The sequence below is a fragment of the Tubulanus polymorphus genome, chromosome 8 (genome assembly GCF_964204645.1).
Source record: "Tubulanus polymorphus chromosome 8, tnTubPoly1.2, whole genome shotgun sequence".
Lineage (NCBI taxonomy): Eukaryota > Metazoa > Nemertea > Palaeonemertea > Tubulaniformes > Tubulanidae > Tubulanus > Tubulanus polymorphus.
Genome location: NC_134032.1, coordinates 8,935,454 through 8,952,915, shown reverse-complemented (window position 1 = coordinate 8,952,915; position 17,462 = coordinate 8,935,454). Strand labels below are relative to the sequence as shown.

At 39.8% G+C, this 17,462-nt stretch overlaps 1 protein-coding gene across 1 annotated transcript; it reads right to left on the bottom strand.

Annotated features, from left to right (window-relative positions):
* Nucleotides 1–9,441: 9,441 nt before the first annotated feature.
* LOC141910335 (rhodopsin-like) lies at nucleotides 9,442–16,338 on the bottom strand. The gene is made up of 4 exons (XM_074801070.1): nucleotides 16,169–16,338; nucleotides 13,185–13,318; nucleotides 9,583–10,433; nucleotides 9,442–9,477 (listed from the first exon to the last, which is right to left on the bottom strand). The coding sequence occupies exons 1-4, from the start codon at nucleotides 16,336–16,338 to the stop codon at nucleotides 9,442–9,444; spliced, it is 1,191 nt and encodes a 396-aa protein (XP_074657171.1).
* Nucleotides 16,339–17,462: the final 1,124 nt, after the last annotated feature.

Genomic DNA, 17,462 nt, shown 5'->3' with positions numbered 1-17,462 from the left:
TAATTATTTATGGCTTTTTTTGTTCTGCCCGGTTGCCCGGGGTTCTTTTGGAACTAGCTGATATATTTCAATCGACGCGGGGAATCCAGATCATAAAAATGAATATTGGTCGACTGTTATGTCCCATTCTGACCGGGAAGTAAAACTATTGTCATTGTTTCATATTATGCTATTAGAGTATTGCTATTGGTCTCAAAGCGCAATTACTCTCAAGAAAATTTACCCTTACTTTGATTAGCTGTGAGTCCCTTTTTAAAGATAGATTTAGTTATTAGGATTTCTGCTGCTTCCGCAACTTTTATGCAACGTAATGAATCAATATTCTCCTATCACAGATATCCCTTGACGGAGTTAAAACCTACGCGATTATACCAAATGCAAGAACCTTGAGATACTGTGTGAGAAAATCATTTATCGTTGAGTTTTTAGTTTCGCGCTCGCATGAAAGTTGTTCAAAACAGCCCGATGTTTTAACAAAAATGTCACTGGCGCACCCTTTCCACGATTGACCATTTGGGCACCATGGGATCGAATATATGGACCCCGATTTTTGAATGAGATGTTTGCTTCTAGTAGTGGTTGCAGTTGTGCTTTAAAATACGCTGATGTAATGCTAGGGAACTCTCATAATGGTTCTCCTGCAGCGCCAGCTACAAATCTCGGTATTGAAATGAAAATCGATACATTATGCAACTGGTACTAGGATACTACGAATCCCTTACGTAATTAGTTCTTACTCTTAACACTAATGGGCGTAAATTTTGACAGCTTCATTTCAACATCAGTTTTTACCAGAACTTGGTATAAGTGCTCTGTGCAAAATGCCAACCGACATAATTAGATAGTCCATTTAAAATGTCTCACAATTTCTCGGGCAAGATTTTGTATCATGGCTTTGCCTGGCAAAAAGTTTCATGTATCGTGGCTGATAAGGGCCATATGCATTACTTTCTATATGACCTCGAAAATAGAAAATAGATTCATCTTCGCATTCTTGAATCAGAAACTGGTAAAATAAGGTCGACGAAAGGCACGGTATAACTTTAACGGTGATTTTTGAGACACCGCGTGAGAAACGACTGATAGACAAATCCTTCCAAAAGCTTCCTAGGAAAGAATTCAGCCCGTAGCCGTTTCATTTTAATCAAGTGCCCTCTCCCGCCAACTTCGTTCGTCCTGGGAAAATCCTTTGCGCGAGTTTCGGAACGATTAACAAGGAGAATAATTGAAAATATGCTCGATGTTTATAATAAAATAGAGTCCGTGATTACTTCATGCACAATTTCATCGTATTAAGTTTTCAAACAATGTTTTTGCGCCCATAGCTGGGAATAGCCTAGGTTGAAACCGCCCTAGACGCGTCTAGTTTCGTTAAAGACCTGGAAACGTCGCTGTGGGCTCGAAGGGCGCCCTCTGAAAATACTTCCCATAACATATATTTTCGCCGAGAGGATTGTAAAATTTGCAATTTCCTCTGACGGATTTTAGTTAAATGGAATGTTAGAAATTATTCTTAATATGCCATTTCTTATTAGGCCATTTAAATGGAATAGTTGCGGTGAGGTCACATTCTGATATTGATGGATTTGATATGTTGTAAATTCCCTCATTTCATTCCCTCATGCAAAGCTCATTTCACTTCCACCATCTCATACCACCTATCGGCCAGCAGTCCATTTATGGCTCAATGAGCTTAAAAATAGCATACTGCTGAGTGGTAGAGTTCTACTTCGGATATAGACTCCTTTCTCACTCACCATTCACCCACCTGCACTCACGCTGTATACCAATAAATTCCCGTTTCTATCATCCTAATATTTGGACGTTTCATTCAGTCGTTCTGGATATATATAGTTTTCTGGCTCCATTTCAAGTAGTTTCTGAGCTTTATATCAGATTACCGATGGCACAACACAAAATTTCACTTGACTGAAATTGATTTTGATGGAATATGATTTCTTACAAACGGCACATTTAGCGTTAAGAAGAACTGTCAGTAATTTACTGTTTCAAATTAATGAAATTTCGCAACGAACCACATCAGTGCAATGTATAGTCGAACTCGTCATGTCATCATTGTCGGAACAATTCGTCGCTTGAATTACAAAGTTGTATTTTTGATTAGATTTACTAAGTGTAAGTCGTCATTCTATGGTGGCTGATAAGGGCCATGAAAATATATCCCGACAAAAAATAATTTCGTCATGAAAAATAAATTTCCATCGAAAAATATTTTGTGAGTCAAAATAATTTTATGAAAAATAATTTTCCATCGAAAAATATTTTTTGAGTGAAAAAATTTCGTCATGAAAAATAAATTTCCATATTCGCGACTGAAAATAATTTCGGTGTGAAAAATAAATCGCCTTCAAAATATTTTTTGTGAGTAAAAATATTTCCATCAGAAATATTTTTATATGTCTAAACATATTTTTGCTGTAAAAATAGTTTGGGTTTTCCCGTTTTCACGCAGCAGTGTTTGTACCGTCAAGTATGTAGTGTGTATGTAGTGTGTTGAACGGGGCATCAAGTAAAAGATGTCTTAGTTTTCGATCCTACAGCAACTTGTATCCGTTATTTTGGCCCTTTTTATTGATATGCGGAGTCCATTACATTTGACCAAAAATGGTTATTTCTAGATGGACCGGAGGAATCAAAATCAAGAGCCCTAATTTAATTTGATTTTGACTGTAAAAATTTTTGGCCCTTATTTATGTTCACATGGACCCGATGACGGCACCACCATCCCATCCTTCCTAACATTAGGTCACAAGGATTCGTCACGACATTTTCGGATCAAAAAAATGCTCTACCCAAGTACTCTGATTTTACATGAAAGTCGTGCCAGGTATATGCGGTTCAATCGACAAAGCGCGCACTAGCGGAAAACCCCACAAATATTTTTACACTGCGAAAATATTTCAATCGTCGGAATACATTTTGAAGGAAGGCGATTTATTTTCTCATTGCGGAATTATTTTTTACTAAGCATATGTTTTGAAGGGAAGAAAACTATTTTTGCTAACGAATATATTTTGAAGGAAATTTATTTTTATCACAGTGGAAATTATTTTCACTCACGAAATATTTTTCGATGGAAATTTATCTTTCATGACGAAAGAATTTTTTTGTCAGGAAATATTTTCATGGCCCTTATCAGCCACCATATGGATCCGATTACCAAAAGTATAGAAACTCGTCCGAGATTTTTAGTCATGCGCAATGTATCGGAATTTAAAGACGAAATTGGTCAAACATGTAGTCGGTTCATTTCCTTGGAACTAGTTGATATTTGGACGTAAAGAATTCAGGTCATAGAATGAATATCCGTCGACTGTTCTGTTCCATGTGACCGTGAAGTAAAACATTCGTCGCATTCCCTCTCATATTCAGTGAGTTTATACGGATGAATTTTTGCTAGTTCACTAGCTAGCGGCCTGAAAGACCACTTACTTTCAAGAAAGTATATCCTTTCTCTCATCGAACACGTGTCCCTTTTAATTGATAAAGTTTGTTATAAGGATTTAGCTTATACAGCGATATGAATCAAAATATCCCTTGGCGGATTGAAAACTTACATGAGATGTACCGAACGCAAGTAAAGTACCTTGAGATACCGCCAAGATATTCTTGGCGACCCCGTTTGGGGACCCCACACTGTGTGAGAAAATCTTTTATCGTTTTATCGTTGAGTTTCACATTCGCGCGCGCAAGAATCGTAAATCGTAACAGCCCTATCTTTGAAAATGTCAATGGCGAACCATTTCTACGATTGACCATTTTAGGCTCCAGGGGATCGATTATGGGACCCAAATCCTTAAAACGAAATAGATACACTCATCAAAGATCTCAGTTAAAAATACTGGATGAAATACCCACGCTGGGCTGTGCGGTCTGCTTTTATTTGTCCGCCCATTGCGTGAAACATATCCAAATAACAACATCTTAGAACTGTTGTTGGACGAAAGACACGATACAACTTTTACAGTGATTTTTGGGACACCAGTTAATAAATGACTAATAGACAATTCCTTCCAAAACTGTCACAGGAAAAATCGAATTAAACCCGTGGCCGCTTCATCGGCCGTTTCATCGAAATGTTCTGGTCGCAGATCCATCAGGTCCATCCTCACTTGCCAGGGGTCCGGTATCACTCCCGAACTCGCTTCCACCAGCCCCCTGGCCTCACGAAGCGTGATTTCATTACTGGCGCTGTTGCGCATGACGTCATATATCGCTTTGCGAAATACTTCCTTGTTCAGTAAAACGTTCGTTGATTGGTCCATTTTACGGGAAAACCAATCGAAGCCTAAAGTCGTTTGTTACAAGCGCTGTGATCGGTACGACCGGATTCTGGTCGGCTAGTAAAGACTCCAACGACTTGTGAGGTCAAGGGGTTAGGCGAACCCCGAACAGCTTTATCGTAGTGGGTTCGAATCCCTTGACGGGTGAAGATGCATCAGGTCGCGTGTCGTCGACAACGTGCCCCTTTGTAGTACACGCCAAATTATCCTCGCTTGCCAGGGTTTGATTGCCGCCAGTCGAGCTCTCTTCGATCCGTTGTAATCCATGGCGATATTGGATTCCGCAACATGCTCGTAAAGCAGATTACTGATTACAGATCGCGGACCTGTATTATCAACTGTTAAAGATCGGGTTTGTCTCCGCAGCAGGAAGTATTCAGCGACGCCTTGAGCATAATAATCTACCAGATGCCGAGGATTGCGTAAATGACGATGAAAAGATCATGGTGTAACGACTCTTCTAAAACGATGATTGTCAACACAACGCCCAAAATAATGAATGTATATATGTGACCATCCTCCCCCGGCAGGGACTCGAACCTGATGGCATCGGCACGAAACCCTGCCACACTAGACCGAGTGCACAGCTACACGCGTAGCTTAGATATGATGTCATTATTAGCCAATCAGAAATCCCGTTTTATTTCCGCCTGGGTTTTCCCATTTATAGTGCTACCGTGAAATTTAGCTCAGCGATTATCAACGAGCGATCTGATTGGTGCCGCAGGTTTTCTTGCGGCAAAGCTGCGCATGTACACCTGCGCACACGGTCTACTGGGGCAGGGGTTGGTGCCGTGGCTGAGTGTAGCGATGCCATCAGGTTCGAATCCCTGCCTAGGGAGGATGATATGTGACACGGCGATGATCTCTGGTATTCGGAAAATAATTATATTCATTCAATAAATTATGTGTAACAGCAGCTATAGGTTTCGAGCAAATTAATAGTTCCTGGTATCGTCAATAAACTCAGTTTGAACCGAACTAATTCAGCCTTGAAAACTATTCAGTTTGGGGTCGCCAGTTTCATAAATCATTGTTTTAATATCAGATTAGCATGTGGTTTTCACATTAGTTGCAGTTGCTACAAGGGACTATTAATTACTGAATTAATAAATTTAAACAGTTGCAATTATCATAAAAGGGAATCTAACATAGTTGGCGCTCGCGCGACGTGGCAGTTTGGCAGAGCGTGGTTCAGTGATTGTAAAAAATGAAACGTTAGAAGCGAGAGGTACCGGGATCGATGCCCGGGTTCTCCACCAGTGATAGTAAAAATGAAACGTTAGAAGAATCTTCTCCAGTGAATAGTATAGCTTTTATTTTTATTCTTCTCTCAGGGCTGTTCTCCAGTTCCGGTGCAATGTCTCTCGGTCTCTCTCTCCCTCTCTGTTTCGGGATCCCCCCTATGTAGGCACTCGCGAAACTGCCACGAAACTGCCACGTTGCGCTCCTGCCACGTCGCGCGAGCGCCAACTATGTTAAATTCCCTTTCATGATAACAGCAACTGTTTAAATTAATAAACCATTTTACAGTTGCTAACCGCCATTTTGTTAGGGTACTTTTGTCCCGTATTGTTGGGTCATTTTTTTCTATTTTTTAAAAACTATCCGTGATGCGTGTTGTATCATATTTCATCTGTCCATGGATGGATTTTGACAACTTCAGCAACATTCAAACCGCGTGAATTTTTAGTTTTCAGTTATGTAAAAATCATTTCTCAAATTTACAACAATGCGACATGAGAGCGATATAAAAATCGGTGGTCAGTTTTTGCCGTGCGCATAGAAATCAAGGGTACTGAACTTTGAAGTTCGTTATTTTCAGAAATAATTTTCTAAAAAATCCAAGCATTTCAAGAACTGTGCGCATAAATGCCCCCTTTCAGGTGAACTTTGAAATTTTAAGATATCTTGCCTAGTTTTTTTCCTATGGCACTTTAACTGCAGCGCGTGTATTGTCATTCCGAGATTCGGCGCTGTTTTCTTTGCGTGTATTTCAGTATATGGGTGTTTTTTTTTCATTTTTACTACACTTGTCTCTACGGAAAATGGTTTTAATTGTTGGTACGAGTATCAGGTTTTAATATTACGTCATTTATGCAATATAATAGATCGAAGACATTAGAGATGTTGGAGTTTAAGGGATTTTTTTACCAGTTTTAGCAGCGAGACTGAACGGCATTTTGATCACGTATTCGAAGTTGCGCGCGGGAAGAGAATATATGGGCCTATATTGAGATGGAAGAAGAAAAGAAATATAACACTCAAAATCGAGTATGATGACCATTTAAATCAGTAGTCTATCAATAAATTTACATAAAAATCTACTGAAATTAGATGGATTGAGAAGTGGTCAAAAAGCTGGACAAATGGGTTGGGGCAAATATTCAGCTACTTTCTATGAATACTTTCTATTAAGTACACACAAGATTGATTAGATTGGGAAGAAAATATAGGAAAACGTTTTCTTGCTTTGGTGGTGACATATCAAGTATCAAGTATCCTAATGTCAGACACAGGTGATAAAAAGTAAAAAGTGACATCTACCATCACAAAATCGCAAGAAGTGTGTGGATTGCATTTACAACAAAAGAGTGATATTTTGGGTTTTCTTGGGTGCATGTACGTAAGCCTCTGCCTGCTGTAAAAGCGGCTACCAATACAGCCATTACGAACTAGCGCCGGAGAACGGAATACAGTATTAATGCCGTAATATTAAAACCTGATACTCGTACCAACAATTAAAACCATTTTCCGTAGAGACAAGTGTAGTAAAAATGAAAAAATAACACCCATATACTGAAATACACGCAAAGAAAACAGCGCCGAATCTCGGAATGACAATACACGCGCTGCAGTTAAAGTGCCATAGGAAAAAAACTAGGCAAGATATCTTAAAATTTCAAAGTTCACCTGAAAGGGGGCATTTATGCGCACAGTTCTTGAAATGCTTGGATTTTTTAGAAAATTATTTCTGAAAATAACGAACTTCAAAGTTCAGTACCCTTGATTTCTATGCGCACGGCAAAAACTGACCACCGATTTTTATATCGCTCTCATGTCGCATTGTTGTAAATTTGAGAAATGATTTTTACATAACTGAAAACTAAAAATTCACGCGGTTTGAATGTTGCTGAAGTTGTCAAAATCCATCCATGGACAGATGAAATATGATACAACACGCATCACGGATACTTTTAAAAAAATAGAAAAAAATGACCCAACAATACGGGACAAAAGTACCCTAACAAAATGGCGGCTAGCAACTGTAAAATGGTTTATTAATTCAGTAATTATGGTCCCTGGTAGCAATGGCAACTAATGTGAAAACCACATGCTGATCTGATGTTAAAACAATGATTTATGAAACTGGTGACCCCAAACTGAATGGTTTTCAAGGCTGAATTAGTTCGGTTCAAACTGAGTTTATTGACGATACCAGGAACTATTAATTTGCTCTAAACCTATAGCTGCTGTTACACATAATTTATTGAATGAATATAATTATTTTCCTAATATCGGGGAGAGTTCGAAATGTCGTATCTTTCGATATATTTTTTGATTCAAGAAATTATCGGCGTTTTATATTCTCAACCTGTAAATAGTGGCTTTCTATCATCGTTTTTTATCCCTACGTTTGATTTTGGCTATTCTATCACCAACGATAGTACGAATTAGGCCCAAAAGCGGTCGACCGGTATGAAGAATAGAGATACTAAGCTGAAAGTTGTTCACTGGTTTTCTCCTCTTTTTCATTCAAATACTACGGAGGCTTAGCGACTGCAACAGTTTCGTCTCCACACTCCTCGCCGTTAGAACAAATGGATTTGAGCAGCCCCTTATATCAAAAACTGCATCTTCAACCTAGGGAAATCCTTCGATCGAATTTGAGATCGATATCAACAAGGAGCATGAATGAAAATATCTTTATTGTCAAATTGATCTTTAAGTCCGTAATTATTTCGTTCACAATTTCTTCGTTATATGTTTTCAATACGTTTTCAAAGACAATCTGTATTGCGCCTTGCACTGGAAAAAAAACTAGGTATAAACTGCTCCTGTTTCTTTTATGTCATGAAAACATTGACGCCGCTGAGAGGATTGTCAGATTTGCCAGAGCAATGTAGAATCGACCCCGTTATGTCATTCGTTGGATTAGTCGGTATATTTCGTCAGTCGTCCCTTCAGTTCCAAGTTGTATTTGTTAAATTCAATTTACTAAGTGGTAGTCGTCGACATTAAAAGATTGTCACGACAACGACGACCATCGGGTGTGTATTGACGAACATAATTAACTTGGCAAAATGCGCAACCTAAATAGGACAGCAGAGGTACTTATGTCATTCCCATAGTTCCCCCGTGCACAGCTGTGCGTATCCCACACACGGCTAGAACCCTCACAAAATATTAGTAGAATTAATACATATAAATGGACAGTTCAGGGGAATCGATATAAAAGGAAATGGTCCCACGATAAAGAGTGTACAGCAAAATTATGCAGCATTTCACACACGCTGGCACAATGACTGTGGAATGAAACAGCAATTCACAACAATTTATCAGAAATCGTGCAAAATCATAACATGATACGTCGGTCTGAATGGTTTTCTTAAAGATTTTCTTTTGTACTTTTTTGTCAACCAAACATGCTTGCAAATACGACAAGCATATAGAAATACGTTTATATATAAAAAGAAGCTTCGAACAGGAAATACGTCATGCATATATTATCAGTTCGAACCGGAAATGCATCGTACACATGTAGAATATAACATCTGGAATTATGGCGGACATATTTATTTCCTTTCTCCTTTTTTTCGTTTTTTCTTTCACTTTTCTAAAAACTAATCTGATGCACGTTTCATCTGGTCGATTTTTAAAATGATTTTCTTCAAAAAATGGACAACAAATCTCACCAATAGTTGGTAGAAAAGAAAGAAACGACCGACCAGTACATGGAAAAAGTACCATGCGGCAGCTAGTAACTGTAAAATGCTTAAATATATTCGACTTCTTAGACAACCTTGCAACCATTCGATCTATCACTGCAGTTGGAGAAATCGAGTCAGTCGCACAGATTTATCTCAGATACTTAAATTCACATCTCTTTCCATCAGGAGAAATATTTAGAAATGATTCAACCACATTTTAGAAATATATCCCTCGTATATTCCTAAAGAAAGACATCACATTTTGTTTGTTTAGGTTTTTTTTCATAGAGTGCGAACGTTATTTCTATGTCTGGTTTGTTTTTAGCCCTGACCGCAGTTTTTCTTACGAGTTTTCTACCGCGGTTGTTACCGCCGCTCGAGTCGGAGCGATTCGACATCTGCCTGGTCAGCGATACGTAGACGGTTCTGTCGGCCTCGAGCCGATTAAACGACACTTCCGGTCGCACGCCGTTCACGATTAGCGTACTAGGGCCGCGGCGTTTGTCCGAGTCGCTTCGGGATATTTCCGAAATCGACCGACTGGTGCCGCTAGCGAACGGTAACATGCGTCTCATATAGCGGCGAAATTTCGTCTGCATCGTAATGTAAATCACCGAATTGAGAAGCGTGTTTATTTTGGCGAAGAAACTCGGCAGGAATCGCACGTAGCGAGTCAATAGGGTCTGGTCACCGAATTGACCGATAAGAACGACAATAGCGTAGGGAGTCCAGGCGGCGATGAAAGTCACCATCAAAGCGATTGATAGCTTCGCGAAGCGGATGTCGTGACGGGTGATCGACGAGCTCTTGCTGCCCGTCATGAAGCTTTCGTGGTGCACCATATGCTGCACCAGTCGCGTATAGCTGACCGAAGCGACCAGGACGGGTATCACAAAACCGCACGTGAATATCGTCAATATGTACGACGAACAAGATGGCGTACGTGTGCGGTAGTCCATTGAGCAGGAGCCTTCTATTTCCGGTGCGATTTGACACCAGCCCACCAGGGGCCCGATCATAAACCCGACTGCCAGAATCCAGCAAAAAGCTGCGCAAAGCCATATTTGTTTCTTGAGAGCTTGTTTGAACGCTTTGAGCGGTAACACTATGACGTAGTACCTCTCAACGGCCACGGCGACGAAAATGTTTATCGATAAAAAGCCGGTGGTGCCCACGATAAAACCGTGCAGTTTACAACCTGAAAATAGACACAAAAACGTTGTCAATTATGTTATCAACGAGACGGCGAAACTCTTAACCTTTCGTCAGTCATTTTCAGTTCCGGAAGTACATAAGAATACAGCCTGGAATTTTGTTCAATTTCTGCAAATTCATTATTCAAAAGCGAGCTTTTTCGGATTTTGGGCGAAATCCCCTTAACCCGCCCCACGTCTCGCAGCGGTAAGTTCATTGATAATTGATTGAGAAGATGTGATTCATTTTTTTCAACTTTCGTTGTTATCGAACCCTCGACACCTACTGAATCGGGAATTTTCGTCTTTGAAAATTTATTAGTATAATTCCCGACGATTTGAACGATTTAATGAGTCGAATATCGAACTAAAACACGCCCATTGATAATAATATCCTCGGCTTACGACGACGGGTGTTGTTATTCTAATGGGCGTCACACGATGATGCAACGACGATGTTATGTAAGGTTGCGTCTAGGTCGTTCGTTTATATAATTAATTGACAACGGCACTGATAATGACACGTGCGATAAATGTTGACAGACCCGGATCCGGTTTCATAAGTTCACACCCACTCGCCTATCCCCGGTGATAATCACAGACAGTTAATGCTATACGACACTGATGAATGTATACATCTGATCGAACTGTCACAGTGATAATCTTGTGTGCGCATCATCTACGATGATCTTTATGAACTTTATCGAACAAAATGATGATGCTTTTTTGCGTATAGGTTTTGAACGTTGGCCTCAACGGTTAACGCTTAACGGCATATTGTTTATTTTGACGCAATATACAGTCTCATAGCTGCAGTGAACTGATGCAGATCTCGGTGTAGAGTTCACGAATAAAACCAACAGTTACTTCTGAACAGTTTATTGCCTTACAGTTTCGAGATTCAAACTACACCTCATCACCAGAGGAACAAAAATACAATAATAATGATTGTCTTTTTTTGTTCCTCTGATAATGAGGTTTAGTTTAAACTCTAAACTGTAAAAGCCGGGCATAGGTCGGCCTTGCGACGGCTTGCGACTCACTGCGACGCGATTCACTGCGACGACTCACCGACCTACGCTACCTTGCGACTGCCAGCGACGCCAGTCGCAATGAGTCGCACATGTTCTACTTTCTGCGACGAGACGCGACCGTCGCAACCGACCTACGCGCTCTTGCGACTGGGAGCAACTAGTAGCACACAGTCGCTGGAAATCGCGTCGCAACCGACTTGCGCCCACCAAGGTCGACCTACGCTCAGCAGGCAATAAACTGTCTCTACAGAAGTAACTGTGGGTTTTATTCGTTCACAGTTTTATAGGTTCACACCCCCGGTGATGATTAAATTGAAAATTGAGCTGCAAACACCGCAGACATTAGAAAATTTATCGGCCCACGTTTAAAAAATGTGATCGTCCACATTTTACATGCGTTCGGGACTTCACCCGAGACATTTCTAATTGAAAATGAATTACAAATACCAGACGTGGACGTTTCTATCGGCACACTTATACAAAAATCGAACGTTCACCCGTCGCACGCGTTCTGGGCTTCACCTGAGACATTATCTTATGAAAATGAACAGCAAACGTCAGCTCAGACATTGTACATTTTATCGTTTAATCGGCTCACTTTCAAAAAGTTATTGTCCACAGTCATGACGTGTTCAAGACATTTTCAATCGACGATATACTGCCACACCACATTTTATCGGCGCACTTTCAAAATTGATCACCCGGACTTTGTACGGTGAAAGTAGAAACGGATTGATTCCCGCATTAGTTTAGAGTCACGAACAGACTGAGATTGTACCAATCTTAACAGCAACTTCTCAAATTCTAAATTTGGACCTCTTTCCTGAAATTGTCATTGTTTACGATATTCAACCTACACGTCACGACTTGCTATGACTTTGTTGAAACATGACCCAATACTCATGGCAAAATCGTGACAGTTTTCAAGTATGAAGCCAAACATAAGTTGCCTTGACTTCAAACATCAACATTTTCCACGCTCCTGACACATGACCGTATGTTATTTGAATCCAATGATGTAGCATTCTGCAGTGTCACCTACAAAATACCACTTTGGCATCATCAACGTACCAATATAGATTCTTCCGTCGAGGATAACCGCTAGAAATTATCGCAACTCAAATAAATCACATAACATGATTGATTTACCCCAAAGCCCTTTCAGAAAAGATGGCTGCCTCAGTTGATCTACCTATGGCAATATCAATTTACTGCCTAATATACTCACTTCCAGAAAATATGACTAAAAACGTTTTCAGATAATCACGCGTTCTGTTTTGAAATTCTAACCCGCTAACGACCGGAAGAAAGTCAGGAATTCCACGTGTGGAGAATAATTGTGCAAATCGCTATCAATAATCACATTCTAAGCACATTCATCAAAAAGATATCTTCGAAATTTTATCGATTCAATCATTTCTAATGAGTTTCTAAAGAAGTTGAATTAAGCCTAGAATTAATGAACCTTGAATTCGTAATTGTTTTTGAAATCGAGCTGCAATTTATTTCAACATTCTAATATGAACGATTGACCTTTAGGATTGAAGTATCTATTTGCGCTTGATCCTAACAATTACCCGGCTTTTGAATTCATTGTCGTCTACTTTGAACAGTTGCAAATCAATACTTCTTGCCTAGGGGATCATTACTAGGGGATGTTTACCAATTTTTACTAACTATAGGGTATTTCACCGGGTATTCTATTTTAGGGAAGAGACGTACCTATATCACCGAGAGGGTCCCGCCCAATGAATAGCGATATCACAACGGATGGTATTCCAAGAGACACCATCAACATATCACAGACGACCAGGTTGATTATAAGAATGTTACCATGATTCCTCACCGAACGATATCTGAAATTAAATCAAGAAAACTAACTTGAAAGTTTATTGACGCCTTGAAAAACAACACACAAACTGCTTAAAACTGCCGACAGTGTTTTAGAGATGATATTAACTATATTCGCATGTAATATCAAGGATCAATAAACGTTTTTTAGATTTGAATAAATCAATGATTGAATTGAATTGACCGGCAACCAGTCGAACCCCGATATATTGACGACGTAGCAGACATCGTCTCAAAAATAATTATCAAAATTTATTGAAAATAAAATAAGAGTTATGAAATACATTCAGTTAAAAAATCGATGCCAAAAGTCACAATTGTAATTGTTATTTTGAAACACCATATTGATGACGTAGTGCACATTGACTCACACATAACCCCTCATAGGCTTATTACGCATACTAGGTATCAATGTATACAAACATTATTGGAATCATTGTTTTTAAGGCGTCAAATACTGTTCCAAAAATGGAATTGATGTTGGTGGCGTGGTGGTGGCACAACATTTCTAGATCTTAGCTTTCTCCAATCGGAAACAACTGCTTTGCAACCATCGGTTTTCGTGGTCTGTCGACTAGTAGTCGGAACTAATGAGCGATCGCACTAGATCTTTACGCATTTCACGTTGTCGCCAATCTTGGAACTAGTTCCGAACTACACCGACCGCGCCCAATCCGTGGTTCAATATTTGCGGACTTTAGGCGCCGACTAACTGAGATTTGATTGCGCGAATTGTTTTCAGTTCGAAAATAGTCGACTAACTCCGATACCGGTAACCGAAGGCCGCCCAGATGGGCGCTCGACTAATTACAGTTCGCTCGTACTTTACATAAACTAGTTTAGCTATGGAAGTACTCTCCGTATCGTATATAGTCGGTTTTACGTAAGAAAACTTTATATTCAATTTTTCACTTATCAATGATCCAACATCATATACGAGCCTGAAATATATTCACTTTTCTTCGCTAAGTGTTCGTGGTATAATTTTGCATTGATAATAGATTTAATTAAGAGGAAATATCACTCGATTTTTGAATTAAGATTTAGCGAATACGTAAGGCAGGCTAGCTTACTGAATAAAGCGTACCTAAAAAATCTGTGCCTGCAGCAATTCAAAAGTTTATTGTCCGATCGAGAGCAAATAATATCTACAAGATGGCCTAAACATGTAGCGTTCATGCACACTCGCATCGATACAAACATGTACCGGTACCTACACTATACCCATAATGACATCAGTAGCATTGCCGTTACCATTGCCATTAACAATCTCCTTGAAGACGATCTTAATTCAATCAGGAACCCGAACAGATTATCGCTTTGGCCAGACATGAAGGATTCGCAGGAGATACTACTATGTAAAAAAATACCTGGAAAGAATTACTGTTCTCGTTAGGTCTTTAAGCGCAGGGTTCTTAGGAACAATGAAATACAGCTTGTAGCTTTTGGTTTTTGTTGGAAAATTAATAAATCTATAATGCGTTTTCAATAAAAATCTATACGGAAAAATCTCCATGATTTATGTTGACGCTGCTATTCTTAGCTGACAAAAACTTTCAATAGAAATTACAGCTGCGTGAACCGTTCAATTGATTGGAACTGAAGCCAGGGACGAAGGAAAACCACAGAACTGTGAACTGGAAGAAGATTCAAATTTAACTTGGGTCCCTGATCTCATTAATCCATGGTTCATGGGTTCGATTCCTGGGTAGTAACGGAGTTTCTCGGTACAAGTTTCTTCACTGGTTTCTCACCCCCTAATATTGCGAAATAAGGAACCGCGGGATTATAGTATCCTGCTTGGAGCCTGCGTATCGAAGGTTAACCCGATAACCTAGGAACTGGAACCAAAAGACAAAATGACAGTTCAGCAACTGTGAAACTGGACCCCTGATGGGTGAAACCTGCGTAATTGTGGAACCTGAACAAAAAAAAATGTAGCTGCAAAGCAGCGATAACGGGTTTTCTGGATGCATGTGAAATGTGAAAATTAATTACCGGGTATTCGATGGAAAAAATAAAATGAGATGATTTGGATATTATCGGAGCAATCCTCTTTTTGGTTGAATGGTCTAACCCCAGTATAGTCCCCCGTGATTTGGAAATTCTCGGAGCCCTCCTTTATTTACTTACTAAATGACGTCACAAACTGTTATTTCGCCGGTGCTTGTTGTCTAACAATTCAATTCAATTCTTTATTTACAGTAACCTAATAAGTAATTTTAAGTTTCAAATAGGATGGAAAGTACATTCAGACAATCTGTTGGTTCAGAGAGACCGTTATTACAGTATCAATTTATACATTTTGGTTCGAAGCTGTCAGTTGCCGAATCTGAATGAAGATGAATTTTATTTGACGAAATCGGCGGAAAATATATAATAATAATAATAATCAACAGAATTTCAAGAGGGTTTTCGACGAAAGTCAGAAAACCCTAAAAATAAAACCCACGCAACTGTGGAAGTAAGCCTACAGTCAAATTAAACCACACAAATGTGAACTAGTTCCAGACACTCACATAAAACACAAGCCGTGTAGGACTGGTTCCAGGGTGAGACTGTGGAACTGGAGTCAAAACTAAAATCGAAGCCATACAACGTTTTTCGAACTGTGGATTCACAGACAAATTAACCCGCAGCGTAGGGCTGATTCGAGGGAAATACGAGGAACTACACAGCATTGGGGTCGGATCCACAGTAAAATTAACCCACTCAAAGGTGGAGCAATTCTAGCGACAAAACCCGCACAACGACAAAAGTGGAACAGTTCTAGCGTCAAATAATACCCACGAAACTGTGGAACTGGATGCGGAGTCACAAAGCCCATTATATCTAGGGGTGGTTAAATCACTCACCTTGCAAATACAACTACGATGAACGAATTAATAAGGAATGTCGATAAACCAACCGTTCCCAGGATACATGCCAGCACGTAATCCAAAGCCGGTATAATTGTTTCACCGGGCAGCCCGGTCACCTGCAGCGGGGACGAGTTAGCACCCGAAATCCGTACATCACCTTCCATACTTATCGTTGAATTAAGTCGCATTTCGATTTAGTCGCTTAAATCATTCAATTAACGCGCTAATTAATCAATTAATCATCTAAATTACTTCGTAAAATTCACATCGCGTAACGCAAACGAATCACTCATCGCTGAAGGGTTTCTCTAATCCGAGAATGTGAAATATCCATTTTGTCGCGTGTTGAGCTTTTTTCATCAACGGAAATTAACCAATCTACTCGCAAGACATGTTTAACTGCGGCGTTGAGCTTTTGATGCCGAAAGTATATCAGATTTCGAATTAATGCCGACGACGTTGCGTTAGGTTATATACTGATTAAATTTTACGTAACGAACCGTCGTTTGAGGTGCCACGCGTGAAATCCAATCTCGTTGAGGTTCTCCTTCGAATCGTTTCGCCGCGTCCGGGTTCTGATAACTTATCAGTTCCGCTGATTGATATCTAGTTTACGATTAAGCTCTCGGACGATGGAGTTTCGAGTGTCCGCTCGTTGATACGAGTACATGAACGGGCGGGTCTGTGTAGGAGTAATCAGTCGGTGTAGGAGTAATCAGACTACTCCGAGGTCTGCGTGCTGCATCACGCCGCGCCGCGACTAATTCGCTGCTGCGTCGAGTATTGCGCGAATACGATTGGCAGCGAGGGATTTTACGAGCGGAATTAAAACAGCCGCACGGCTTCCAGCCGACGCGTCCTCCTCGTGTGTCTGGCCGAGACAAGGCGATGCATTCCGAAGGAAGAACGTTCTTAACAGGATTTAGAGAGCGGGGGTTATTTGTTATAAAATGGAGCTTTCTGGTTTCATCTTATGCATGGAAACTGCCCTTTAACGTCAATGTTAGTGCCAAGAATATTTAAGCAATTTTACTTATAAAAATGCATAAGTGCTCTCATATTTCTTGTCTGCACGAGTGAGAAGAATGTTTACTGTCAATATACTTGGTCCTTAAAAGATCAAGGGTTGTACAAAATGATGTATAATGAAATTCATCCCCTATAGCACTGTTGCAAAGAAGTGCAATACAGTTAGATGACATACAATAAAGACAAAAAGAGATCGAATAAAAGGTTTTCAAAATACTATCATACATAGAAAAAAAAACAACAATTGAATATGTACGGC

What these genes read in the sequence shown, in the direction of transcription:
- LOC141910335 (XM_074801070.1), bottom strand. Translation starts at nt 16,338, where the DNA reads ATGGAAGGTGATGTACGGATTTCGGGTGCTAACTCGTCCCCGCTGCAG. An exon ending in ATCGTAGTTGTATTTGCAAG is followed by an intron (nt 13,319 to 16,168) that starts GTGAGTGATTTA and finishes ATTTAATTTCAG; the next exon opens with ATATCGTTCGGTGAGGAATC. An exon ending in GGACCCTCTCGGTGATATAG is followed by an intron (nt 10,434 to 13,184) that starts GTACGTCTCTTC and finishes GTCTATTTTCAG; the next exon opens with GTTGTAAACTGCACGGTTTT.